This window comes from Populus euphratica, unplaced genomic scaffold (assembly GCF_000495115.2).
Source record: "Populus euphratica unplaced genomic scaffold, PopEup_1.0 scaffold14.1, whole genome shotgun sequence".
NCBI lineage: Eukaryota > Viridiplantae > Streptophyta > Magnoliopsida > Malpighiales > Salicaceae > Populus > Populus euphratica.
Window position 1 is genome coordinate 1,145,615 of NW_011499876.1, and position 26,511 is coordinate 1,172,125.

The 26,511-nt window shown below is 34.8% G+C and overlaps 3 protein-coding genes and 1 non-coding gene across 10 annotated transcripts in view; 2 read left to right on the forward strand and 2 right to left on the reverse strand.

Annotated features, from left to right (window-relative positions):
• The window catches only part of MTR4 (RNA helicase, ATP-dependent, SK12/DOB1 protein), a 15,423-nt gene extending 14,067 nt beyond the window's left edge, over positions 1-1,356 (forward strand). Inside the window, exon 15 of the transcript XR_842864.1 lies at positions 1,294-1,356. The gene's annotated coding sequence lies outside the window, so the exon portion shown is untranslated. The remainder of the gene's footprint in view (positions 1-1,293) is intronic.
• A 323-nt stretch (positions 1,357-1,679) lies between these two features.
• ARF1 (auxin response factor 1) lies at positions 1,680-12,186 on the reverse strand. 5 transcript variants are annotated; one of them, XR_842866.1, is made up of 16 exons: positions 12,004-12,186; positions 11,155-11,222; positions 10,809-10,924; positions 10,546-10,641; positions 10,352-10,408; positions 10,097-10,249; positions 9,919-10,003; positions 9,212-9,302; positions 8,956-9,120; positions 8,320-8,439; positions 8,163-8,238; positions 7,786-7,951; positions 7,247-7,698; positions 2,846-3,036; positions 2,344-2,668; positions 1,680-1,963 (listed from the first exon to the last, which is right to left on the reverse strand). XR_842866.1 is itself a non-coding variant. In XM_011030102.1 (16 exons), the coding sequence occupies exons 3-16, from the start codon at positions 11,201-11,203 to the stop codon at positions 2,497-2,499; spliced, it is 1,989 nt and encodes a 662-aa protein (XP_011028404.1). In that variant the 5' UTR covers positions 11,204-11,222; positions 11,321-11,394; positions 12,004-12,186; the 3' UTR covers positions 2,049-2,496. The 5 variants fall into 5 exon arrangements, 3 of the variants coding, with proteins under 3 accessions (XP_011028404.1, XP_011028402.1, XP_011028403.1); XR_842865.1 differs by having other exon boundaries at positions 1,680-1,968; XM_011030102.1 differs by lacking the exon at positions 1,680-1,963 and adding an exon at positions 11,321-11,394 and having other exon boundaries at positions 2,049-2,668.
• A 2,301-nt stretch (positions 12,187-14,487) lies between these two features.
• TRNAV-AAC (transfer RNA valine (anticodon AAC)) lies at positions 14,488-14,561 on the reverse strand. The gene has a single exon. It is a non-coding gene; the product is annotated as a tRNA-Val (tRNA).
• A 90-nt stretch (positions 14,562-14,651) lies between these two features.
• Positions 14,652-24,804, forward strand: LOC105128437 (mitotic spindle checkpoint protein MAD1). Of its 3 annotated transcripts, none has more exons than XM_011030103.1 (16): positions 14,652-14,940; positions 15,051-15,150; positions 15,240-15,397; positions 15,767-15,964; positions 16,055-16,147; positions 16,366-16,482; positions 18,194-18,441; positions 18,830-19,001; positions 20,145-20,252; positions 20,338-20,541; positions 22,195-22,357; positions 22,470-22,566; positions 22,642-22,711; positions 23,044-23,172; positions 23,678-23,716; positions 24,222-24,804. In XM_011030103.1, the coding sequence occupies exons 1-16, from the start codon at positions 14,755-14,757 to the stop codon at positions 24,309-24,311; spliced, it is 2,172 nt and encodes a 723-aa protein (XP_011028405.1). In that variant the 5' UTR covers positions 14,652-14,754; the 3' UTR covers positions 24,312-24,804. The 3 variants fall into 3 exon arrangements, with proteins under 3 accessions (XP_011028405.1, XP_011028406.1, XP_011028407.1); XM_011030104.1 differs by having other exon boundaries at positions 22,476-22,566; XM_011030105.1 differs by lacking the exon at positions 16,366-16,482.
• The last annotated feature ends 1,707 nt before the right edge of the window (positions 24,805-26,511 follow it).

A 26,511-nucleotide genomic window follows, 5' to 3' on the forward strand; every position in this document is an offset into this window, starting at 1 on the left:
TCTCTCCCATAACTAATTAAAGACATCATTCGGTTTCATTCCCCTGTTATTCCCATCATTATTCGATTTCTCCTCTCATTTGGTTTCATTCCACAGTCATTCCCATCATCATCTGTCAAATCTTCTCATTTGGTTTCATTACACTGTCATTTTCTTCTCATTCCCATCTCATTCAATTTCATTCCACTGTTATTCCCTTCTCATTCGGTTTCTCATTCCCCTATCAATCGGTTTCTCTCATTCCCGTCTGATTCCCCTCTAATTTACCTCATTCAGTTTCTGAAATTCCCCTAATTCCCCTTGGTTTTCTTGCCTATCATTGTTTATTCTCTCTCGCCTATCACTGATTGTTCTCTCTCGGTTGTCTCTCTTCCCCTGCTCTCTCTCGGTTCTCTCTAATCTAACCATTCCTCTATTCTTTGAAGAAGCAGGGCACCATCACAAATTCAAGGGGCAAGACACCATCACCATTCCCCTATTTTCTTTCTCTCGGTTCTCTCTCGCCTATCACTGATCTACTCCTCATCCCCAGTTCTCATCCCTCTCTCGCCCAACAGTTTCCCCTCCTGTGTGCGTCACTCTCTTTGTGTTGGATCCGGTGATAGGGAATGGTTGGATCTTGTTTCAAGAAACAAGACAGTTTCTCCTTTGGTTTTGTTTGTCTGCCTATCAACTAATAGGGAAGCTGCCGAATGTGTAAGAAAAAATGTGTTTATTATGGCTTGATTGTGATGAAATTGGTTGCGTTTTCCTGTGAGCATTTTTTACTATGATGGGGAGATGAAGAAGAAAACTGAAGTTGCAGACAAATTTAAGTATTTTTCTGTGTGCATTTTTTACTGTGACGGGGAGATGAAGAAGAAAACTAGTATGGGAAAAAAATTGATAGGCAAAAGATAAATTAAACAGATAAATTTCAAAATAAGTAAACAAGATTAAGAAGTTGCAGATCTACTAGAAGATAAAACATAAAAGATAAAAATATAAAGGAAATAATAGAGAAAAATAATAGAGAAATTAAGGAAAAAGATACCTGAAATGAAAAGTATGTTTCTTGGCTTTTCAATTGTTTTTGAACAGAGACGCGGAGAGGGGGATTCAGATGTGTAAAGATAGGAAAGTGGTTTCCTTTTTATAAGGAAAGGAAAACACTTTCCTACAGGTAAAGTAAGTTTTTTTTGTTGACTGGAATTAATTTTCCTTTAACTAAGTTTATGAATAGTTGCCAAACGTTGGAAAATGAGAAAAATGAATTCCTGGAATCTGGTTTCCTTGAAACAAACAAGGCCTAAGACATTAGTTAGGGGGTCGTTGATTAAAATATGAATGCATCAGTTATGATTAAGCTTGATACCATGATTCCTTTCTTTGTTTTGTTTTGTTTTTGGATGATTTTCATGATCCATCATCTATATTATAGTTATCAAACTCAACCTGGTAATCTGTCCCTCAGAGCTGAGTTTACTTTTGATGGACCAAAAATAAAAACAAACAATCAACGGCAGCATTTTGCAGCATCGCATATGGTTTCTCTGGCAAGTTTGAAAGCCTCAGAAGCCCACCACCCTTGTGGGGTCAACATTATAGATTCACAAGAAATTACCTCCTGGTTTAGGGTCAGGTTTAACCCAGGAAACTGGCAGTATTTCAAGTGATACCATTCACCAGCCACATAAAACACAGTCCATTCAACCACTCCCTTGGAGGGAGTCTGCAATTGGCAATGCCTCTAATACTTGTAACAACCGGCACAACACACACATTTACTCTTATATGGGAAGTAAAGTATCAGATTTGTATAGAAGACCAAATAAAAAGAAAAACATTGCATGATGCACGAGATATAAAGGTATATTAATTGTGTTTTTAGGTGGAGCAGCTTCTGAATTGATATGGATCAGAACATGCAGCATCATTCAACAATCACTGTGAGCTTCTTCCACAGAGAAAACTAAAAAGACACCTGCACTGCGCAGCATCATACAACAACCACTATTATGAGCTTCTTCCATAGAGAGAACTAAAAAGACACATACACAACAAAGCGAGAAATGAGAAGGCTATATATATTTATATACAAAAGGCAGATGAGCTAGTGCAAACCAGAAAACAACTCAAAAGGAAACTGGAAAAAAAAAATCATAGCTCATTTCTATTCTTTCATTTGTTGAGAAAAAGAGGTGGAATGGACAACTTTGTGGCTGCTTTGAATCCAAACAAACAAGCACTATAAGGTTAGATTCTCGAAACAAAATGATAAACAAAACCCAAAACCTATTCATAAGGACAGAGTCTCATTCTCTACAAATGACAGGATTGATAAACAGTCAACCACCGACTCACCATAATTTTAGTGCTGCGTGTCTAGAAACTGCACTGGCCATTCCTTGTAACGCTGCAATAAACAAAACCTTGACTACTGAGTTCTCTCTTCATCATTCCCTTTTTATATTTCCATTCCAGCCATTTATGGCAAAACACAAGCATAATGGAGTATCAGCATCCAGGTCCAATAGTGGATGAGCGGTCCTCTGTGTTAACAGCTGCATCAACATTGTCACCAATTCCTTTGACCTCTTCTTCAGCTAGAAGTTTAATCTTGGGCGACAGCCTCTTGACTTCTTCAGATGTATAGATGAAAATCTTCTTCACCATGCCACAGAATTCACTGCAATCAGATAGCAAACCAGTCATCATCAAAGCAATAAAATTCTCTAATTTTTTATGCATGGTTTAAAATAATCATCCAAGACAATTTTATATTTAAGATGACTTTCATTTAAAACAAAAATTTGTAAAGGAAGACAACTTGAGAATATAGAATATCAGTGTAGAATGAACTTACTTCCATGGATCATCCCCAACCTTCATCATGTCATCTTCATTATCAGTGTAGACAACCTGCCATTTCTTTGTGGATCCACTGAGCTCACCTTCAATATCAAACATTTCCTCTAGTTTCCTCAGCAGATCTTCATAGCGTTTAAACTGTGTCAAATCAACAGCTCTTCCAACAGCAACCCCTTGCATGTGAACCTGGAAATGATACATATATCATCAAACACTCATAGCTGGAGTAGAGAACCTACATACAGTATAGGAAATCATACTCCATATCCACATTATCAATCCAAAGCCATGTTTCAATTTGCTGAATGATAGTGTCATGGAAAAAGTCTTAAGACAACTAATTGCTTTTGACAAAAACAATGGATTTTGTCTGAATTCCTTTCAGTAGAGAGTTCCTTCCATTATATAGAACCAAATAGCATAATACATCCCCAATTAGATTTCCAGCTCCCACCTAGCTAAATATGAAAACCATTTATATGACTATATAATTAGCATACAATTAGAATCATATAATTAATATGGCCTTAAATAATGTCAGCCCATATCTGACTGGCATCAAGAAATTGATGTTGGTTGATCAAGAAGCATCAATTTGCCAGAAATCGATGGCGCTGTCAGGTCATAGCCTTGGTAAATATGTCAGCAAGCTGAAGATCAGTGGAAACATGCAGAAGAGTGACAATCCAAGAATCCACATCTTCCCGAATAGAATGGCAGTCCACTTTAATATGCTTTGCATGCTCACATCTTCTCAAATAGAATGGCAGTCCACTTTAATATGCTTTGCAAGCTCATAAAAAAAAGAAGGAATGGTCATCGTGTTGTCTCCATGAAGAGGAGTGGGGTTAAGCTGAGAGAAGTCAAGCTCAACTAGCAAACCACGTAGCCAAACAGTCTCAGAACAAGCAACAAACATAGCACGATATTTGGATTCTGTAGAAGATTTGGACATGCATGCCCTCTTCTTACTCTTCCAAGAGATCAAGGAGTCACCAAGAAACATGCAACATCCAGTAACAAAGCGACGAGTATCAAAGCATCCAACCCAATCAGCATCACTAAATGCAACAAGGTGAAGAGGAGCAACGACAGGAAAAAAACAACCCATGATTAAGTGAGCCTCAAAGATATCAGATGATATGACAAATAACAGCTAAATGTAGATGACATGAAGATTGCATAAACTAGCTAACTTGCTAAATTGCAAAAAAGATATCAGGTAGTGTGATCGTCAAATAATTCAGGCTCCCAACTAGTTAACAAAACATGGTAGGATCAGGATGGAGGTCACTTTCCTCATGACAATGTCATGTTAGCCTCCAAAGAAGTATCCACATATGAGATATCCTGAAGACCTGCTAAAACAATCAAATCCTACATATATTTATGCTAATTCAAAAATATACCGAAGTGATCAATGTGAAACTCCAACCCCAAGAGGTATGTAAGCTGACCAAGACCCTTCATATGAAACGAGTTTTGAAGATGCTACCAGACAAGTAATCAAGACGAAATTTGTCCCAGTAATAACAATATCCACAACATAGACAAGGAGAAGAACAATACCTGTAGATGCCTTGCAAAGAAACAAGGAAGAGTCATACTTGCTTTGCTAAAAATAATACTAAAGCAGGGTGGCTCGAAATTTGTCAAACCATGCTCGAGGAGCCTATTTCAGTCCACATAAAACACACTTGAACTTACAGACATCCAAGGAAGAGTTGGAGATCAGACCAGAGGATAGTGTGTCATGTAAACTTCCTCTTTGAGATCACCAAAAAGAAAGGTGTTTTTTACATCCATTTGACGAAGCGATCAACCTTGTTAAGCAGTAATTGAAATAACAGTCTGAACTGTAATCATCTTAGCGACCAAAGCAAAAGTCTCCTCATAGTCCACCTCATATTCTTATTTGTTACCAAGAACAACCAACGATGCTTTATATCAATCCAAAGTCCCATCAGAATGGAGTTTGATTGAGTAAACCCACTTACAACCAATAATTTTAACAATCAATGGGCAAGGAATATCCAAGGCATGATTATCTTTAAGAAAGTGAAGCTCATTTACCATGGCTTCACACCAACATTCAAGCTTAGCTGTCTCAGAATAATATGTAGGAATTGCAATAGATGACAAAATAGCATGAAAGGATGTAGGAGAAAAACAATACGGATCATGAGGACGAGAAAGTCTAGTAGAACGGCGAGGAATAGGGCCAGAATCCAACTCAAGCAATGTTTGGGATTGCGGCTATACCGCACTTTTAATAATTTTGAACTTCCTTTTTAGCTTCAAATTATTTTTTTTTGTGTGTTTTTTGATCGTTTAAATGTGCAGATGTCAAAAATAAAATAAATTTTAAATACATACATACATGCATATATATATATATATATTATTTTGTTGTATTTTCTAGCAAAAAACACTTAACATCTACCACAATCTTTATTGGTGCCATATTTCACTTTTATGATTTACAGTGGTACACGCCATAGAAATAACTAGAGGAATGAAAGGGTGCAGAAAAAACAATTGTCCAACTTTAAAACCCTTCACAAGGATCTTCCCCAACACTTGATCCTACACAAGACAACTATAATGAAAAAACAAAACATCACAGTCATCATCAACTAACTTGCCTACTGATATAAGACTAGAAGGTTAACATAGGAATTAACATCTCCAACATCATGAATAGGTAACTGACTACCATTAGCAATCATAGTTTGTAATGAGTGAGAAGAGTGTCAACAGAACTAGTCATATGATTAGACGCACCAGAATCAACAAGCCAAGACTTAAATGGTAGGAAACTGTTACTTTGAAGTCCAAAAGTTGAAAAAAGCATAAACAATCACCTGCTTGACCATCTCAAGAGTAAAAACAGATGAATCACTAGAAGAACCAATTTCAGCCTAATAGACATTAGCCTAACAATTCCGAGGAGCTGTAGGGCAATCTCTGATAATATGTCCAGGCTACTTGCAATAATTACAATACTTCTTCACACAAAAGGTAGCAATATGTCTATATTCCTTGCAGCTATAACATTGAACTTCTCACATGTCTTTACCTTTCCCTTTCACTTGCTGGAAGTTAGCCTTTGTAACAAAACGTTGCTCTTCACAAAGTAACTCCCCGAAGCACATATCTAAAGAAGGAGTGGGATCATGATTCATCAAATTAGACCGAGAAGCCTTCAACTCAGGTTGCAATTTCATCAAAAACTGATCTCTTGCTCTACTCATGAACCTCCAAAAACTATAGCGACAAAACCATCAGGTACCTTCACATAAATTATATCAGCAAATTCTACCTATAAGATCTGAAATCCAGTAAAATACTCCTGAATTGAGAGATCTCCTTGAGTATAATTTCCATTTTCATACTCTAATTGAAATCATCGGACCATGTTTTTCTGACTATAGACTTTCTTCAGATATTCCCACATACTCTTAGCAATCTTATACGACCTCAGATTTAGAAAAACAAGGGTCAACAGAGGCTAACGTCAGATTTAGAACAATCAGAGGGTCAAACAGAGCCCAACATCTAGGTCATGATTAGCATCTTTGATATTCTACTTAGCCAACTTTGAATCCTCGGTAGGAGTCGGATCACTTCCATCTAATTGGCCCCATAACTCTTTCCCTGTAACAAATAAATGAAATTGGAATTCCCAGGCATAATAATTCTTACTCGTGAATTTCACCCCAAAGGACTGAATTACTAGTGGTCATGATACCAAAAAATAACAAGTCCAAAGTCTAGTAATTAAACAAGAAGTCAGCAAGCCCAAATCACAAAAAACACAACAAATCACCAAAATAAAATGCATTTCAGACCTGGTAGATGACAACCCGAAGAAGCCCAAGCCACTTTGACACCAGATACCAGCAACAACACCTTCTAAGATTGCGCCAACAACTAAAAAGGGCTACAAATTTGCTGACAGCCAAAAAAAGATCAATAGAATGATCTCTTATCACCCTCCTAGCAAACACTCGGCAATTCTAACCCTCTTGACAATAACTACAGAATGAGACAGCCCTAATTTCAATGTTTAGGCTCTGATACCATGATAGCATGACAGAAACAATGGGTTTTGTTTGAACGTCTCTCAATAGAGAATTCCTTCCATTATATAGAACTAAATAGTATAATACATTCCTAATTACAAGGCTAATTTCCAACTCCAACCTAGCTAAATTTGAAAACCATATATACAACTATATAATTAGCATATTAGAATCCTATAATTAATACGGCCTTAAATAATACCAGCCCATATCTGACTAACAGTGTTTCCACAGAGAAGAGGGGCAAAAGAACTAAAAGATAGCGTGCATAGCATTCTAATAAAAAAATAAAAAAGTCAAAAGGGAGTTACCTTTGTGCAACTCCTAATTTGCCTACTTTGCAACTCTTGGGAAGATCTCAAACATGATTTCTCAGGCTCGGAATGCTGATCAGACTCGGCTTCCAAAGACAGAACAGGGTGATCATTAACCACCGTTCCAGACACAACGACTGGTGAAGTTCCTTCTATGTTGGAATTCTCAACAAGTTGAATCCCAAATAGTTTGTAGCCAATTCCAGTGCCCTGTCTCCTTTCCCCGGAATCTTTGTTTACAACTGGAGCGAAAGAGTCTGTGACACTTTCCACTCGATTAGGCCAATGCATTGAGTTGTGGGAAACACTAGCCACTTGACTATTGCCTCGGAAGCCAAGAGAATTGACCTTAGCAGTGGTAGAGAAATTGGGTGATGAATAAAGGTCTCGTCCGCGTTGTGAATCACCATATGATAAAGCAGAGGACTCAACAGGGGATTTCCACATACCTAATGCACAAGGTAACAAGAAGCTTATCACAAGAAATCAACACAAGCAAAGGGACCAAGGAAATACAAAATGGAACGTTGACAAACCTAGTGCAGAAAGATCTGCGGTTGGTGAGGGTATGACATATGGTCGTGCCCGCTTGTTCCTTTGCACAGGTTGGGAGTTTGAAGGAGTAGTTGCAACAAGCGGTTCCAATTCCCAGTGTGATACCCTCTCTGGACGCATGATGGATGAGGGTTCATCCCACTGGACCTGGCAGACAATATGATACTAGTCATGAACAAAGGCAAATTTACTTCTATGTTGGAAATTGGAAGAGCAAACTATGTTTCATCATAGGAAAGCCAAAATAGAGTTGTAATGAAAATATCAAATCATGGATAATGAATTGGAAAAAAACAAGAAAATACAGGTGGCACTCAATACCCAGAATCCATAATTAATAAACTATTAACCAAACAACCTTCAAGGACCTCCAATCAGAATCAGCCCATCCTGATGATATGTTATCTCCAACGCCAACAATGGTACCACTAAACCTGTAGCATAATGGAGCATAACTATTTGAATGATGTAAATGAATTCTTGTACCAAGTTTTTAATTTAGAATAAGATAAAACCTTCGTTCAGGAACTTCCTCGCCCTCAAATCTCATCTTAAACCTCATCCCTACAGAAAGCTTGTGGTTTCGAACTTCAAGATACTTGTTAAGACTTACAATGAACTCAGATCGACTTGTTCTGAAAAAAAAAAGGGACTTTATTCAGAAAAAAACATCATGTAAAAATCTCAAACAAGAATTACATATATGAGAAATCATACACTCAAACTGGTCCTGAGCTACAACAATCAACCCAAAAATGGACTTATAAATGTTACTAATTGGAAAGCAAGAATTAAAGGAAAATGTATAGTTCAAGTACTTGTTGAAAGTACTTTTTGAAACATTCAGGAACACACCTAAAAATCAGCAGTTGTTCAAATATGAAGCAAAAACATATCAGTTTAACAACTCCCCTCAATAGCACATTAATGCAACTGACATGTTAAAATGATACTCCTTTCTAAAGGTTGCTGGCAATTAGAAAGGATTGACACTTATAGTTTCTACATAAACCATTAGGCACATTATCATGCACAGTACTGAACTTTCTTAGGAAACAACAAAGTAGAAATGACTTCAACACAAAAATATAACAAGATAATTGCACAGATGAACTCAGAAGGTGGATCAATAGAAATAAACACATAAAAACCTTGGCTTATAGAAGACAGAAAAAAGGGTTCCAGTTGCAATGGCATGAGAAGCAGTAGCAAGAACCCCTAGATGCATGCTTTGGCTAGATATAACAGAAGATGGCATGTTCGTCTGTTGCCTCATCAGCCTCCTTACTCCCACACGAAGCTCACCATTTTCTCCTCTGCAAGAAAATTTTCAATCTATCATTGACAATTCTTTTCAGCAAGAAAATTGCTGCAGAAAAAAAAGACCAACATGAACAACATACTTACCTGAGGAAGATGAATGCATCACCCGCAACTAACTTTTTGGAGCTAACAAAGACACTCCAACCTGTCGTGAGCAAGTGACGCCTTGGTTGGCCTGCAAATTTATCTTTTAATCAGCATTCTAATGGTTAATACAGAATAGTTTATATACTTTCTAACAAGAAACCATGTGATAAGGAAAAAAAACTGACATCAAACCCCACACATAACAAATGATAAAAAATGTGAATATAGCAGATAATTTATATCACATAACAATCTCTTTCCCAAAAACCCCTTTTCCTTCTCATAAATATGCATGATGCAAGGGAAAGGTTGGAGAAGGAAGAGGAAATCCCTTTCAAAAACCTTAGGCACACTTTCTCTGAAAAACTGGCATTGGAATTAACTGCCAAAAGGCTTGTTAAGTTGGAAAATGTTGGAAATAAAAGCTGTTTTTTATGTGATATGAAAAACAATAATAGCAAAGCCTTCATATGATCCCACAAACAGGTGCTCTCTGTTTGATCAGGCTACAGCGTCAAAGTTACACAGATGCTCACAACAAAAGGCTCAAAAGGAGGGACACAAACCATATCTCCTTATATGTAGATACAAATTCTACATAAACCAAGTGCCAAACCAAGCACAAAGACCTTCTGAGACATGTAGAGAACAAGTTGCCAACTATAACTACATGGTGTCATATCAAGTAATAACTACTTTCTAACCTCGAAAAATGTGTCGAAAATGCCATTCATTGCCATGCAGATCAGTTGCAACCAATTCCTGCCAGGGTGGCTGCTGAGACATATCCTGAATGAAAAGGAGAATAGCATAAGCTCAAAAGGGACATGAACCATACAGTGCATATTAGGAATGGCACAACATTAAAATTTAGATGCTAACCAAAGGAGGCAGACAATCATCTGCGTGCCTTCGAAGAACAGAGAAACCACCATGAGTGCTTGTGTCAGAAGCAGTAAGTGTCTTGCAAAATGAATGGACTGTGCATCTTTCAGGTTCTGGGAGTGGAGGATCAGGACTAGTAACCTCGCTTTGCTGATTCATAGAGGAAATGATGAAAATGGCAGATTTGGCAAAAAAAGTACAAAATAAAAATGCACTCAGAAACCTTGTCTGCTACAAAAATAGAGAGCTTACATCTGGTTCAGGAAGCAGTGTTATCTGGGCATAAACTTCATCTGTTTCAGGTTCAGCCTACAATCCAGTGAAAATAGTAGATGAACCAATATGTAGAAAATGCAAAAAAATAATTGAGATTCTCAGCATGCTAAACAGAAGACTTGTTAGGAGTCATCAAAATTAAAATGTAAGATTATCACCAGCCAACTCACCCTGCGCTGAACATTAACTACTTTACACAGTATTTTAGATGGAAGATTAAACAATGGCATTTGCGGCTCCATCCCCTGATGCATTGAAGCTTCAAGCTATATACAAAACAGATATGAAAACTCTGTCAGAAAGCAGCAAGAGAGAGTATACAATAGAAGATATACAAAATAAAAACCTCACTACATATCTATAGTAGAATATTTTAAGAATGGCAACAAAGATATGGCACAACATTCATTGGTTTGTACTTTATTGGGAATACCTGTTCCATGTGACCTTGTGGAAAATAATAAACTAGCTCCCCTTCACGAGGAAGATTGACAAGAGGTCCAGCACAGGCATGCCATAGTTCTTTGTACAAAGCATCATTGCATCCCCCTATTTATATGAGGGCACCGGATTAAATTTCATTAAGTGACAAACAAAAAGCAGACAAGCAAATAGAAAGCCAGTAACACAGATTTCCAGGAACAAGTTAAACTTCTATATATCCAATTACAAATTCAACACGTATCCTGTCATATAAACACATACTTAGCCCAGTTTTCCATAAAAAAATATCCACAAGATTATAGAAACTGTAAAGTGGAACTACAGAAAACTCAAACCTGCATGGGGATTTCCTTCGGAAGTATGATTCATAGCCGCAAATGCCATAAGAAAACCACACAAGCCCCTGAATTAGCAGCGAAGTCAATTTAGGGAAACCCTTCTATAAAAGTAGCTCCATCAACAACAGAAAGGAAAAAAAATAGTAGCAATAAATTATCTCACCAAACAAAAACAAACCCATTACAGATGTTGCATTTACTATCACTTAATGATCATGCAGATTGATTCAGTGTTGCCTAATTAAAAGGAAACAAAAGCCTGCGTTAATTACTAATCATTTGTCAGTGCCAAAGCTATCTCTTCTTTTTTCCTTAAATGAAGCAGAAAGACTTGGCATTTATTTCTACCCCATTTTTTCAAAAAAAAAAATAATTCAACTTTAACTCCCAATATTACAAAAAGCATGGACCTTTCACAAGTTCGAAAATCCCTTCACCATTTTCACAGATCAAAACCCACAATTATTTCAGCACAACATGTATTTTAGCTACTGTAAAATGAAAATATAAACAAAACCATTCAAAATTCTCGCAGAAAATTAAAATAAATCCATGAACACATCCTAAAACAGCATGATTATCTGCCAATATCTACAAATATCGTACACAAAAAAAATAGTAGCTCTGATTACAACAAGAAAAACCCTTCATGCTTGGACACAGAGAAACCACGAGAAAATAAAAACCCTTCTCTTAAAAAACACTAGAAATGACCAGGGATCTGATGATAAACAGATTGCAACACCACCTAATTACTTCATCTACAAATTCACTAAAAACCCCTCTTAATCTCTCCAAACATAAAACCCCAGAAGAAAAAAAACACGGAAACCATAGCACTTTCACCTTGTTCTCGAGTCAGACAAGAAGGACACGGGAATAGAAAGTAGTAAAGAAGAAGGTTGGGGCTAGCTTCGAGAGAGCAAAGGATGAATCAAGAAGAAGATTCGATTGGATCGAGGAAGCAAAATAGAAAGTATAAGAACAAGTGCTTGTGTGTTATATCGTCAATGTTTCGTCGAAGCCGACACGACTTGGCTTTGGCTCTCTTGTCGGCTTTCAATCTCATTTTTTGAGTGTGAATGATAAAACTTATTTTTTAAAATATTTTTTATTTTAAAATATATAAAAAATATTTATTTATTTTTAAAACATTTTTAATATTAGTATATAAAAATAATTAAAAATAATAATTTTTACATAATTAGCGTAAATGTATGTATTATATGTTATTTTTAAAAAAATAATAAAGTTTTTTTTACACAATAATCTAAATGGTTTTAAGATGACACTTAGTGATGGTAGGACAAAAATAAAGGTAATTAAGATAAAAGGTAGATATTATTTATTATTTAAAAATAAAAAAAATAAAAACTCACTTGAAATTGCTGTGGAAAGTGGAAACAATTTTATTCTATATAAGTTTATGTATTTTTTATATTTATTTATTTTATCATAAAATACCAATGAAAGATAATTTTTTCATGTTTTTACCTTTATCCCTCCAACAAAAATATGTTTTTGTTTTTTTATTCCTATATTTTTTATTTTAGAATATTAACAAAACACTACCTTAGGTTCAAACTTTAAAATAAATATTTTAATGAATTTATTATTTTTTTCCAAACACACCAAATAAATATAAGGATATTCTTTTAAAATCATCTAGGAAAAGACTTATTCTCAATTAACATATAAGTTAGTTTTTTTTAAAAAAAAAACTTACCTTGAATTCTTAAATATATGGATTTAAATCCAAGTATGTACAGCTAGCATTTAATACAAGGAAGATAAAATTAAATTAAAAATTTGAGTGAAAATTCCATTATTTGAAGTTATTGATAAAGTTGTCATGCTAAAAATTATTTATTTAAATAATAACTAAGTGTAAATTTACACGAGTCCTCCACGTCACCTTGACTCCTCAGAGAGAGTAAAAGCAAAGGCAGGGATACCCTTCCTTGTCTTTTTCTCATTTGGATTATTTTATTTTTATTTTTTGTTTTTATAAACGTGAACAACAAGAACAGTACCCCTGAAATCCCTACAGCCTCTCTACCCTGTCTGCAGGAACATTGACTATCACGGCTTTGATTGCGCTACACGTTTTGCGTCCGCTTGATTTTCAAAAATGTTTTTTCAAAAAAATAAAAATAAATTAATAAATATATTTTCAAATTAAAACACAGGTTATTATTTATTTTTGGTTTTAAAAATATTTTTAAAAATTTATTTTTCTTGGTTTTAAAAATATTTTTAAAAATTTAATTTTTTTTATTTTAAATTAATATTTTTATATATTTAAAAAAAAATACTCTGCAACAGTATCTATCGTCACTTTTAAACCGGCATTGCTTATATCAAGCCGCGTCATCATCACCTGATTATCAATTGCATAATTGTTGTCTGTGAAATGATTGGGCATGGCCCATGGCCCACCGGTTCGTTCCCCTGAGGCATGCCTGCAAAAACGCATTTTTCTAATCAATATATATGTTATTCTAACAGCATCTCTCATTGAAGATGCTATTTCAAAAAGTTAAATAAATAAAATAGTATTTTGAATAATATAAATATAATTTTTTAATTATATATATTTTAATGAAAAAAGCCATTTGAAAAACTGATTTTATTTTAATAAAATAAATAAGTATTTTATTTTTTTAATTATTTTAATGAAAAAAGCCATTTGAAAAACTAATTTTATTATAGTAAAATAAATAAGTATTTTTTTTTAATTTTAATATTTTTTTATATTGCTATATTTAATTAGCTTAGTTTTTTATTAGTTTTTAGCTTTTTAAGAGATATTTAAAAATAATATTTATGAAAAAAATATTTTAATATTTTTTTTTTGAAATATAAAAAACAAACAAGAAAAGTTAAAATATTATTTTTTTATTTTTAATTATTTATATAGCAGCTCCATGGGAGATGTTTTAATAAGCGATATTATAAAATTACCATTTTATAAGTTTTTATAAATTTTTTTAAGTTTTTTTAGTTTTGATTATAAAAATTAAAAGTATATTTGGTTAGAAATAACTTTTAACTTTAATGTAAAAAATATTAAAAAATCAAGTGAAATTTTGATTATAAAAATTAAAATTTATTTCTTTTTAGATATTACAAATTATGCTTATAAAATATAACAAGATTACCACCGTCAATTGCGTTTCATCAGCATACTCGCCATATTAAGATTAAGACCATTTATGGAATTGTCTCCAGCATAAATTAAAAAAATTAACCGATGCTAGAAAATAAAAAGTTAACATTTTTTTAGTTAATTTTCCTTTTTTAAGAAAATATGAAATATCAACAAAATCATGGCGTCGCCCGGACTCGAACCGGAGAGCTTCAGTGTGTTAGACTGACGTGATAACCAACTACACCACGACACCTTCTTCTTCGAATCACAGATTTATTATTATTAGACGATTACAAGAACACCGCACGATGCGTTTTGAGTTTTAAACTTTAATCCGCGCCCGCGATTTTGAACTCTCTTCTATCGCCTTGTCGATTCAAATTTAGAGAGAGAGAGCGAGCGAGAGCAGTTACGTGCTTCTAGAGAGAGAAAAGAAGAAGAAGAAGATGATACTAAGAACTCCACCAGAGAAGCGGACAAGAGGAGGAGTTGCCGACGCAAATGCAATACCTATAATCGAGAGCCCTCAATCGGACCACCACCATATAATCATCAACGAAGACAACAACATTTCGCCGCTCCAACCTTCCTCCCCCGAACAACTCCTCTGCACCTACCAGTGCCGCCAAATGGTTCTCCTCAACATCACATTTCTTTCACAACTTATGCTTGCATCAAGCAAGGAATGCGTGTTTATTAAGCCTAATTAATTAAATAATTGACTCAATTTGTTTTATTTTAGGTGAAATCGGATTTTATAGACGCGTTGAGTAGTGCCGGGAAGCAAGCTCGCGATTACCAGTCTAAATTAGAGGGAATCAATGAAAATTTCACGAAGTCTGGTTTGTAGTTGATGCTCTCTCGTCTATTATTCCTTATTACTACTACTATTATTATTAATTGGAAGTTATTAATGTTAATGGTGATGTAGAAGACGAGAAGAAGTTTCGAGATAAATTGTTACAGGCAGAGCAAGAACTTGCAGCTGCTAAAGGACGCGAACAAGCTCTTCAAAATCAACTTGCTAAGGAAGTTAATGATAACCAAGAAAGGTTCAAGAAACAGTTAGAATCACAAAGTAAACTTGAGGTATCCAGTCCGTTGCTTTTTTTTTTTGTGTATTAGGGATTTTGTATAAGTTTTAGAATTACAGCATGTTTGATGACCCATTACAACTTTTTGGCTATACATTAATTTAGCATCTTAATAATGGTAATGCTTTCCTTTCCTTTTCTTTTTCGTTGTCATCGATTGTGATTTTCAGCGTCGAATTGCATTATTATGAAGCATTGTTCTAAAGTTACCACAAGGAATTACTTTTGTAATTTAAAATTCTGCTCTAAAAGTTTAAATTCTCTTGGCAGCACCCATTGTTTGCTTGCTTGCTTGTAGTGTTTAAAATTGTTTTATTTTTTTATTTATTTTATTTTTAAATCTCCCTTCCATCTCCTGTTTTAGGTTAACCTTGAAAATGAGAAGAACCTTCGCCAGAAAGCTGAATCCTCAGCAGCTTCTGCTGAAGAGAAAGCAAGTGTTTTAGAGGGAAAACTTATCCATCTCTCTGAAAGCATAGAAAGGGAGAAAAAGCGCCCCAATAATGAGCTTGAACAGATGAATAGAGAACCGGAACATTCTGTTTCTAGAATAAGCGCAGAAGTGAGCATTAAAAATTTTGGATTTTCTTTTTATAATGGCTTACTTGTGATCCAGCGTGCTTGTTAGCTTGCTCATTTTTCTTCTTTGTAGCTAGAAAAAATGGAATGCAGGGCCCAACATGCCGAGAAAGAATCAGAACTACTGAAGGAGCAGCTAAAAGATCTGAGAAGGCAACTTACTGAGGTGTCTTGCTTTTATTCTTCTCGTCCATTTTTTCTTTCTATAAGCGGCTTGTGTTCATTGACTGGTATGTTTAGTCAGCCAAGCTTCTACTTGCTGCAAATATTGGTCTGCGATAATTTGGAGTGACATGCTCAAAACCTTCCAGGGTTCTTAACTTTTACTAGACAAGTTATCACTTTTTCACCAAACGTTTTTTATGGCCATATTTTTGGTTTCAGTGCTTGCACCAGAGGAGTGAATTAGAGAAGAAATTATCAAGTTTCACATTTCAAGAAGGTTCTTCTTTTGATAGCACCATTTTGGTTAAACATCTGCAAGAGGAACTTAGAAACCATTTAAGTTTGGTTTCTATGTGTACCACATACTCAGATAAAGGATTTTACTATTTTCATGGTCCCTTAAAAGATTACAAGTAAGATGGAAATCTGCTGGTCATTCATACGTGGTCCCCAAGAACCTTAGATGAGTGGAGTCTAGGCAGGCTGATTACTTTTTTGTGTACAGAGTTTCCTGATTGAAGTCGGTGCTATTTTGGGTATTAGGTGAATCCATATTGTGAACTTGTATTCAGCTCTGTTCTGCCATGATTTCTTTGATATCCGGGTTGCTTTGGCATAATATTCATGTGTTGCATGTGCTTTCATGTTAAGAAAATAGAAAACCATGAAATCACTCTCCTTTCAGCATGCATTTGGGATAAATAATTTGGGAAGCTTAGCTCTTGTGTTCTGGTGTAAAGGGACTAGGTTTGCGCAGTGATTTTGTCTTCTATTCTAGTGTATTTGTGTTTTGCTGCTGTGATTTGATTCTGAAACACATGATGGTTTCTTGGGTAGCAGATACACCTGCAGTAAATTTTATGGGTATATTGCTAACTTGCGGGAATGATGTTCATTGTATTGTATGAAGTGGTATTTATGTGCTAGTTGACATGGAATTGAAATACAAAACAATTTATAGGGCATGTTGCCGATTAATCAAGGCTAACATTTCAATGGTAAGGAGATGGTGTCATTGTAAACATGGTTGTAAATCCGAGTTATCTGATACTAGTTCCAAAAATGAAGCAAGAAACTCCTAATTTAATCTAACTGTCAATTTAACCCCACCTGGACAATGTTCGCCAATTACCAGTGGAAACATCTTCATCCTCCTAACCTATTTACATGTGAATTCTTGTCCTACAAGGACTGTCACGTAAATAAATAAATTGCTCTTTTTTTTTTTTGATATTTTAGAGGTCCTATTCCTTGCGCCTTACATTTTTCTTTGTTATCCAAGTTGATTGCGAGGTATAATTGATATATGTTGAAATTGAGTAAGTTATATTTATTTAGATTAAGGTATGGTGTTGTAGATTCAGTGTTGTTACAATGGACAAAATTTTATTCAAACTAAAAGAATATTTGGAGAATATTTTCATTAATTGTTGTCTATATATATATATATATATATATGCTTTCCTATATTTATGGTACTTAATCTAATTTTAAGTTTTTGTATTTTTAGATATTTGGTGGCCATCTATGTTTGATATTTGTTTTAGATAACAGAACATTTGATTATTTAAACCTTTGGCTCTAAGATATCTCATACCAACCGAAAATTCAGAATAGTCTCGGAAATGTCTTTTACAACTATGATGGTAAAAGGTTGCAAAGTATGCATTGCCCACAAACACAACTCACCTATGTAGTCTAATTATGTTGTGGCATAAAGTGTCCATCCAGCTTCCATGAAGTGTCCGTATGGGGTGTATACTAGATATTTTCAAGTAAAAATATTAGAAAAAAAAAGAGATTTGAAGCATCTATATCCATAAAGATAGAAATATTACTGTAGATATGAAATTGTGTATGCTGGTGGAAATGTTGAATATCCCTACCTCTTTGCTCATCAACATGAGTAATTTCAGGTGTTGGCCACACTTGGTGACATAGGTGTCTTAATGTCTTTGGATCCTACAGTATGTTGCTCATTGTTTTCTTATTACATGAATCCTTTTTCTTATTGCTATGTTACGTATCAAGGTTTGAAATTTTATAGGAGTCTGAAGTAAGAGAAGCAAGAAAGCTAAGATCTTCTCATGAAAACATCGAGTTGTTGAAGGAAAAATTAATTGAAGAAAAGGGATGGAGAGAAAGAGCAGAATCAGAGCTATCTAAGTTACTAGAATTTGAGTTAAATATGAAGAAGCTGGAGGATGAGTTGTCTTCTTGGAAGTCGGTGATAAAGGATATCCCTGGGGTGTCGTGCTATGACGATATACCTGCGAAGTTTGCAGCTTTACAGAAGTATGTTTATTTCTTTAGCTTGTTACTTGGAATTGCTTCATTATTACTTAATGTTGCCTGCATGTGGAATATCGACACCCAACTTTTTGATTTTTCCTTTTCCTTTATAAAGTTTTTGTTGGCGGGAGGGTGTGTGGTGGTGTAAGTTTAAGTGTCTTCTAGTGCTACCTGTGCTTCATAAAGTATCTTTGTTAATTGGAAACTATCCACTTTCCCTTACAAAACCTATGATGTAAAATAATTGGTTACCTTTTGATATTACAATCATTTTGTTACTATGATGGTAAAAATATATATAAGAGCTTAAAGGAAAAACTTTAATTAGCCTTATTCACCTCTCTCAATTTAGTTTTTTCTTTCTGATGTTGAAACTTTCTGTGCAATGCAGAGAGGTTATTGACAACATGATGAAAATAGGTGAGGTAAATGCACTTTTGAAACAAATGGAGGTGGCCTTGGACACTGCCCAACTTGGTAAACAAAATGCTGAAACTGAGGCTGCATTGGCTAAAGAGAAGGCAGAAGCTTTGACATTGGAGGTCAAGGAGATTGAATTGATGGTAAGTACATTAGTTTAGGTGCTTGTATGCTTTTACAACTTCTACTCTTCTTTTCTTTTTATTCCAAATGAGTTTAGCAACTAGCATCTTGTAAAGTTGGAGGCATTTTCCCTGCATGGAATTGCTTTATTTAGCACATTTTGGGAAAAAGTTAAAAATCCTTCCACTACATGTTCAGAGAAACATCAAGTTCTTTGGTTACCTGGATTAGTATTTGGTGGGGAAAAAGTGCCTTCTAAAAAGGCTTTCTTATTTTGGCTATGCTATTGCAGCTGTTTTAAGAAAAATCCTCTAGGTGGGTACTTTGATTAGGAAGAAGAAATAAATTTGGAATAGCGTTGCATGTGTAAAGGGAGCCATACATCAGATAATCATTTTGTTCTCCATTTCCTGTATTTCAGGAGATTTGGTCATTATTATTTCCCTTGTTTAGGTAAACTGAGTTACTCCACAAACAATGGGGTAGATGTCAGAGATTTGCAGAGAGTTCCGGGAAGTACAGTTATATAGCCGTGTGGTATTTTTTTTTACATCTCTTGTGGAGTTGATCTTGTTAACAGAGTTGCCATTGCAGAGGCATATGTCTCCATCAGAAGCAAAATTCCTTCGATACTGCTTCATTTTGTCTGTGCTATATTTTTCATTTGGCCTTTGATGCCCTAAAACTTGTGCACTTTTGGCGTGCTTGGATATTTCCTTTTCTGCTCTCTGAATTCTTACAAGACATCAATTTTGTTTTTATGGGATGGAGGGCTGTTTTTATACTTTCTTGGAGATGAGGAGTAGAGATGGCTTTCCTCTTCCTTCTCCATCTGCTAATTGTTGTTAGAGCTGCACATGGAGTTGTACCCTCTTTCTACTATTCTCCTTTACTTGAATGCACTTTCAGCTGCTTGATGCAGTGTTGGAGATGTGCTTGCTTTTCCTGGGCAATTAATGCGATGGCTTCTAGTACATGCTGTTGACGTTGACCTGTAAATTGTCTTAAGATGCTAACTGTTGGGGTTAATGCTTGGTCATGCACATCATGATATTGATTTCACTATATAATTGAATTCATCCTCAACATTGGTAACATTCTACATATTTTTGTTTTCCATTGGTATGGTTTAATTGAAATAATATGTTGATGAATAATTGCAGCTCTCTATGGTTACCGAAGAGAGAGATAGGTTGAAAAATGTTGTTAATGAATTGAAGAGGCCAAAGGATGATCGAAGAGGGGATGCAACAACCAGTGGAGTTCTTCAGGTCTTTTGGAATTCTATAGCTTTTCATTTATTTTCCTTGCGATCTTTTCTAAAAGTCTTTCTTTGCACTTTGCTTTCATGTGCAGGAGCTTGAATCATCTCTTGTAAATAAGGGATTTTGTATTCAAGAATTGGAGAATAATTTACATGCACAAAAAGAAGTCAATAATCGCCAATTGGAAGAAATAAAGACACTCAATGACATGCTAAATAATGAAGCTAGAAGAATTAAGTCATTGGAAAGGGAGAGTGATCGGCTTCGTGTAGAGATCTCCCTGTTGGAGTCTAAGGTAATTTCAAAGCTATTCCAAGAATTACATGGCGCTTTTCGGCTTAGGCACTGAATTAAATGCTTTAATGGCTTTGTAATATCGTAATATATATTCTTCTTAACACCGGAAGGTTATTTGACATTTATGTATGAATGAAGTGTGACTTCTTTCAGCTTATAGAACGTCATTCATTGAGTAGCAAGTTTCAGTTCTGTTGAGGAAATCTTATTTGTTTCTGTCATAGGATGTTTAAGTGTGTTGCTTCTGATTTTTTCATGCGTGTATTAAGGGATATGCATCATTATTGCCCACAGAGGCTTTTTTTTTTGGCGGAATAAAGGCATGGTTTGATGCCTGCAAAAGCCTGTTTTAGGCAACACTTGGCTTTTATATCTGGTCTTGTATCTGAATTTCTTCACGCTGAGACTTGTACATACCAGGGATGCTCCCTGGATATTGCTAAGTGATAGGAGGTAGGTTCTATTGTTAAATGATCTGTCTATTGTATACTTCCCTCCATTTTCTGTATCCATTGGTTTATTGTTTCTGGTCATTGATTTCCTTTCAGTCTGCCTTTAGTTGTTGAACTTCAGGATTATTGGCTTGAACTCTTTATCCATGGTAGGAATTTTTGCAAGGCTGGTGGCTGAAGTTCATCCAAGGATTGAGAAACATTTCTCTTCTCACTGTTTGTTCAGGGGCTGTAAGTGGACCTGGCAGGCTATGTTATTGTAAAACTTTGTCCCATATCCTGATGGCAATTGGTCAATGGCTTACTGACGTCTAGAGTTTTGAGAATTCATGCTTCTTATGTCATCAAAATTGTAAAAGATTTAAAACAGAGGCCATCAAGCTTCCATGTTAAGAAAAGCTCACAGGGATTCACACAGATCCTCTCACATGCTCAAATTGATATTTATAACCTTACTTTTGATTATTTGCTAAGAGTTTTCTTCTCACATCTGATGTTTCTTATGATCGTTAAAGCTTTACATGGTTTTAGGTGTTGCCTTTGTGGACACCAAGGATATTTATAACCAGTGCAAAATCATAGAAGTTATGCTTATTTGTGAGGGTTCAATCCGTGTCCATGTTTAGAGGATTAAAAGCTCTGTGTACTAAAAGAGTAGTTGCTGCTCCTTGCCTGTTAAAAGCTACCTCACTTTATAATTAGTTGGTCTCCCAAAAGTTTAGTGGCTTGCTTGCACCGGTTATGTATCTTCTCCAGCTAAATGTGATCCTTAAAATATTAGAACAATGAAACCTGGAAATTTATAATTCTTCCACTGTTTCTAAAGTTGCTTTTACGCTCTTATGTGAATTTTCTAGAGTGCTTGTAGAGTGATTCTGTTATATCCTGTCAACACGAGGATACCATCAAGGAGCTTTTCCTGTATAACAAGCATAAGCTTGCATGTTTGTTCCTGTTTCTATTTTTCTGTAGTAGTTTGTTGATGAATTGAGAAGATCTAAAGCATGCAACAAAGGTTTGTGTAGTGTTTCGTTCGCTGAAAACATGTGGTTGTGAAACAAACTTCTTGTCATGTTCTCTTTCAGTTGTATATAATTGAGATCTGGTTACATGGATGATTCATTTGTTAAAGATGATTAATTTATTTTATTTTATCATTCAGCTAGGTGCTTGACAAATTTATTGCTTTTCCTCCACAGCTAGGGCATGGTGACTTCTCTGCTGCAAATACAAAAGTACTGAGAATGTTTAATACGCTTGCAGTTGATAATGAGGCCAAACAATCTATTGAGGCTTTACGAACTGAGTTGCAGAAGACAAAGGAGAAGTTACAAGCTGTAGAAGAATTGAAGAGTCAGTCAGGGATCAAGCACAAGCAATTTACCATGAACGATGACTTTTTTTTTTTTCAGTCCTGATTTGTTTCTTTTATTACATTTCTGTACCCAACCTCTTTATACTTCTGATAATACAGTTTCAGGGGATACGGGCAAGCTGGTGGACTCCTATATCTCTGGGAAGATAACACAATTAAAAGAACAAATTGCAACTCTTGAAAAGCGTGAAGAAAGGTGAGTGATTTAATGAAGTATTTGATGATTCCATTTTATTATAACATAAAGCATTTGATTTTATCCATTGAACAGATACAAGACAGTTTTTGCTGATAGAATCTCTGTGTTTCGGAGGGCATGTTGTGAACTTTTTGGCTACAAGGTATTATATGTTCCTCGCTGCATTTGGAGTTTGATATCTATATGGGATTTACCAATTTCATTTAAATTTGATTGTAATTGTGCCATGGAAAGTGTCATTCTTTCTGTTTTAAGCTCCAGTTATAATATTTTAACCATTCATCCTCTGTTTTAAAATAAAAAAGGAATAAAGTTTAATTGGTAGGACATGCCAAGACAATAAGATCATCATTGGAGGAATATGCTATATGTTCCTTCGATTCTTCTCAAGTCATCGTGACTCATTTAGAAAGCTGTTGTCTTTTACTTTAGCATATAAAATTTATGCTTTTCCTATGGTCATATCTTTTGCAGATCGTAATGGATGAACATCAGCGTTCTAATGGAATACCAGTTACTCGGTTTACCCTGCAGTCTGTGTATGCTCAAAGTGATGATGAGAAACTTGAGTTTGAATATGAATCAGGGAATACAAACATTTTGGTAAGTTAGCAAATTTAAGTTACATAGATGTGCCTGATGTCCTAGAGATGATTCTACTGACATTAAGACATTCTACAGTTAATCCTCTATAAATTAATACTCCTAGGACCGTGAAAATCTATTACATAATTGAGATATTATTTAAACTTCAAATTTAAGTCGGAACTGAACAAAAATATTACTCAATCAAGGTTATTAATTTATTGAGGTTATACTGTAGTTGTTTCTTCTGTGGAATTTGAACTGAATATTCTCATGAGCCTAAATTCATTTATAGGACGTGAAAAATGAGTTCCTGCTCAAAAATCTTTACCTTAAGTGAAAAAGGAGTGAATATTTTAATTACAGTCTGTCCTCTTCCTTTCTTTTTTCTGGGTTCGGGCAATGGGATGCAAAATACTTTTATGGTACATAGACAGGAAGAAAAGAAAACTCTGTAAGCACCATTTTATTTTCATTAATTTTAGAGAGAAACCTGAAATTTTTTCCCCTCGTGTTGCAACAGGCAAATGATTACACATCGCAGCCCGACATATCTCGTCAGGTATAGAGCAATAGTTTTGTTTAGAGTCTGTGAACACAAGCACAGGCACTCACATGTATTAACTGCATACCTATGAATGCTCTTCCGTGGCTAGTATCATTGTATGGCCTCTACTGGATCATTAAAATCACTCACTCCTCTCATGTTAAAAGTATTTAGGGATATTGAATTCGAATGTCTTTGATTTTAAATGGCTACATTCGGCTATAACTTTCAATGTTGGTTTCTATGGAAAGTGGTGGTACCTTGTTTGGTTCCATTGATGCTGTTACCCATAGATTTTCTTCCAAAATTTGGACCAGAACTGTTGCTTGGTTTGGTTTTCAATGACCTGAAAGTTCATGCTTCCTTTTTTCACGCCTTAAGATTCTCAGTAAAAAAATTGTCACCTTAATTGTTAGCTGCATCTGATTTTTGTTATCTACTACTTATTCTATTTCTATTATTATGGTTATTTTTCTTGGGGCGGGGGCAAGAAACTCATCCAAAGCTTGCAATTTTTCAGGCTGATATATTTATCCGGAAGATGAACTCAATCCCAGCTTTCACAGCCAACTTAACAGTGGAGTCTTTCAACAGACGAACTCTATCGTAATACAGATAAAAATATCCATAAAGCTCTATGTATATAGCTATATATTTTCTACTCTAGTGATTTTATCTTCTAGGTATATGCTGTCAACTTGGAATAAATTCAGTTCAATAGCTGTGAAACATGGATTTGTTTTTCTGATCTGATTAAGATTTTGATTTAAGAGGATGGTTTGTGGTGGGAGAGTGGAAGAGGGAAATGCTTATAGCTCACCATTCACATTAGGGTGAATGTGAATCTACAATCTTTGGTTCGTAATTATAATTTGAGCTTTGTTGTGTATTACGCTATGCCTCTCATGGGGAGGGGTGATAAGAGGAGACATGTGGGGGGGCATTGATATCTTTCACTATAGGCTTTTTGAATTTAACTGTATTCAACATTATTTTCAAGTCTTGAAAAGTCTTCTATTTTGGAGACAATGTGGCCTCAAGTTCTCTTGCTGCAGTGGTAATAAACACCCCCCCACCACCGCTGCTGTGATTATTCACTTGTCTCTCATTATTAGCCTTTTATCATCTTTTTTGGGAGCAACTGAATTCTCCTTTTGAAGTATTTGCATAATCCAATGCTTGTAATGTGGTTTTTGTTTTTTGTTCCTCCCATGAGTAACCTCTTTTCCTCATTCAATTGGAGAGAATTTCTTTTCAGCTATCATGATGATCTGTTCTAACCCAAAATGTGATGATGCTGTGTAGAAATATATCTAGGACATATTTTTTAGTACGTAGACTCAAATGCTGTGATAGTTATGTGAAAGGGATGAATTTGCTGGTGTATTTTTGTTTGTTTTTGCGTTTTAAAATTATTTTTTTATTATTTTTTTATTGTTTTAAATTAATTTTTTAATAATTTTAGATCATTTTAATGCGCTGATGTTAAAAATAAAAAAAATATTATTTTAATATATTTTTAAAAAATATTTTTTATAAATGTATTTTTGTAAAAGAATTATATAGAACATCTGTAATCATTTTAGAACACGTGTAATTATCTTGTACACTTAATAACAAAATTAATAGTGATGAAGTATTTAAAATCTTAATAGTGTATGAATAAAACTCCTGAGTTGGATAATTTTTTGTAAAAGAATTATATAGAACATCTGTAATCATTTTGGAACACGTGTAATTATCTTGTACACTTGTATGAATAAAACTCCTGAGTTGGATAATTAGTTAATCAATTAGTTTTAATAATCTCATTTATTATTCGTAGTCAAGGTGATTAATAGTTTATACTTGGTGTTTGGTAGGTTAAGATAGCTTATGAATAGTATATATAAAATATTTTTTTTTTAGTGAGGTGAGGATTCTTTGATATTTTAAAAATATATGTAGTTGAGAATGAAGATTATGAATTTTTGTTTTGAAGGCATCATGGTATATTTATAGTTCATCATTTGTTTTTTTTTTTTTTTTTTTATTTACGGGGGGTTTTTGGGCAAGTTTGCTGGCACATTGCGGGGGTGACAGGCGTGCATGCCAGAGCTCGAACCCAGGTGCAGTGGAAGGAGACAAGCCTCTTCCATCGATAGGCCAAGCCTTAGAATGCCATCATTTGTTTTTTTTTTTGGAGAAGAGGGATTAAAATATAATTTTATTTTTGTGATATTTTAAGTTTTATTATGAGTTGTGTTTCATTAATTTTGTCTAGCAAAATCTTTTTATATAATTAAAGGCATTAGAATCAGGTATTATATTTGAATTCGTGAGTAGAGCGAATTCTGCCATGCTTGATAACAAAACTCCTTAGGCTTGATACCTCTCAGGAAACACATGTCTAATCCATCTTATTGGCCTTGCAAACGCAATAAGCCAAACTATTAGGTTTTGCAACACCTACTAGACCTAGATAATGCACGGGTTTGACTAGCATAAGACCTAGGCTAATATAAATATAGAACTGTCAAAAACTATAAGACTGCGAGAATTGTCAATTCCTAACAATGATCTGGTAACACCAATCCAAATATTATGTATGACCATTGCCAAACCCAGTAACCTTTAGGTTTGATATTGGTCAGATCCAATGCACTCGAGGCTTAACACACTGTAAGTCAAATCATGGTTGAGCTTAACTAGCATCAAATCCAATACTCCAGGGCTTGACATATTGTTAAGCCTAACCATGGCTAAGTCTTGCTAGGATCAAACCTAGCATTTTTAGAGCTTGATATGCTACCAGCCCGATCTTTAATAGG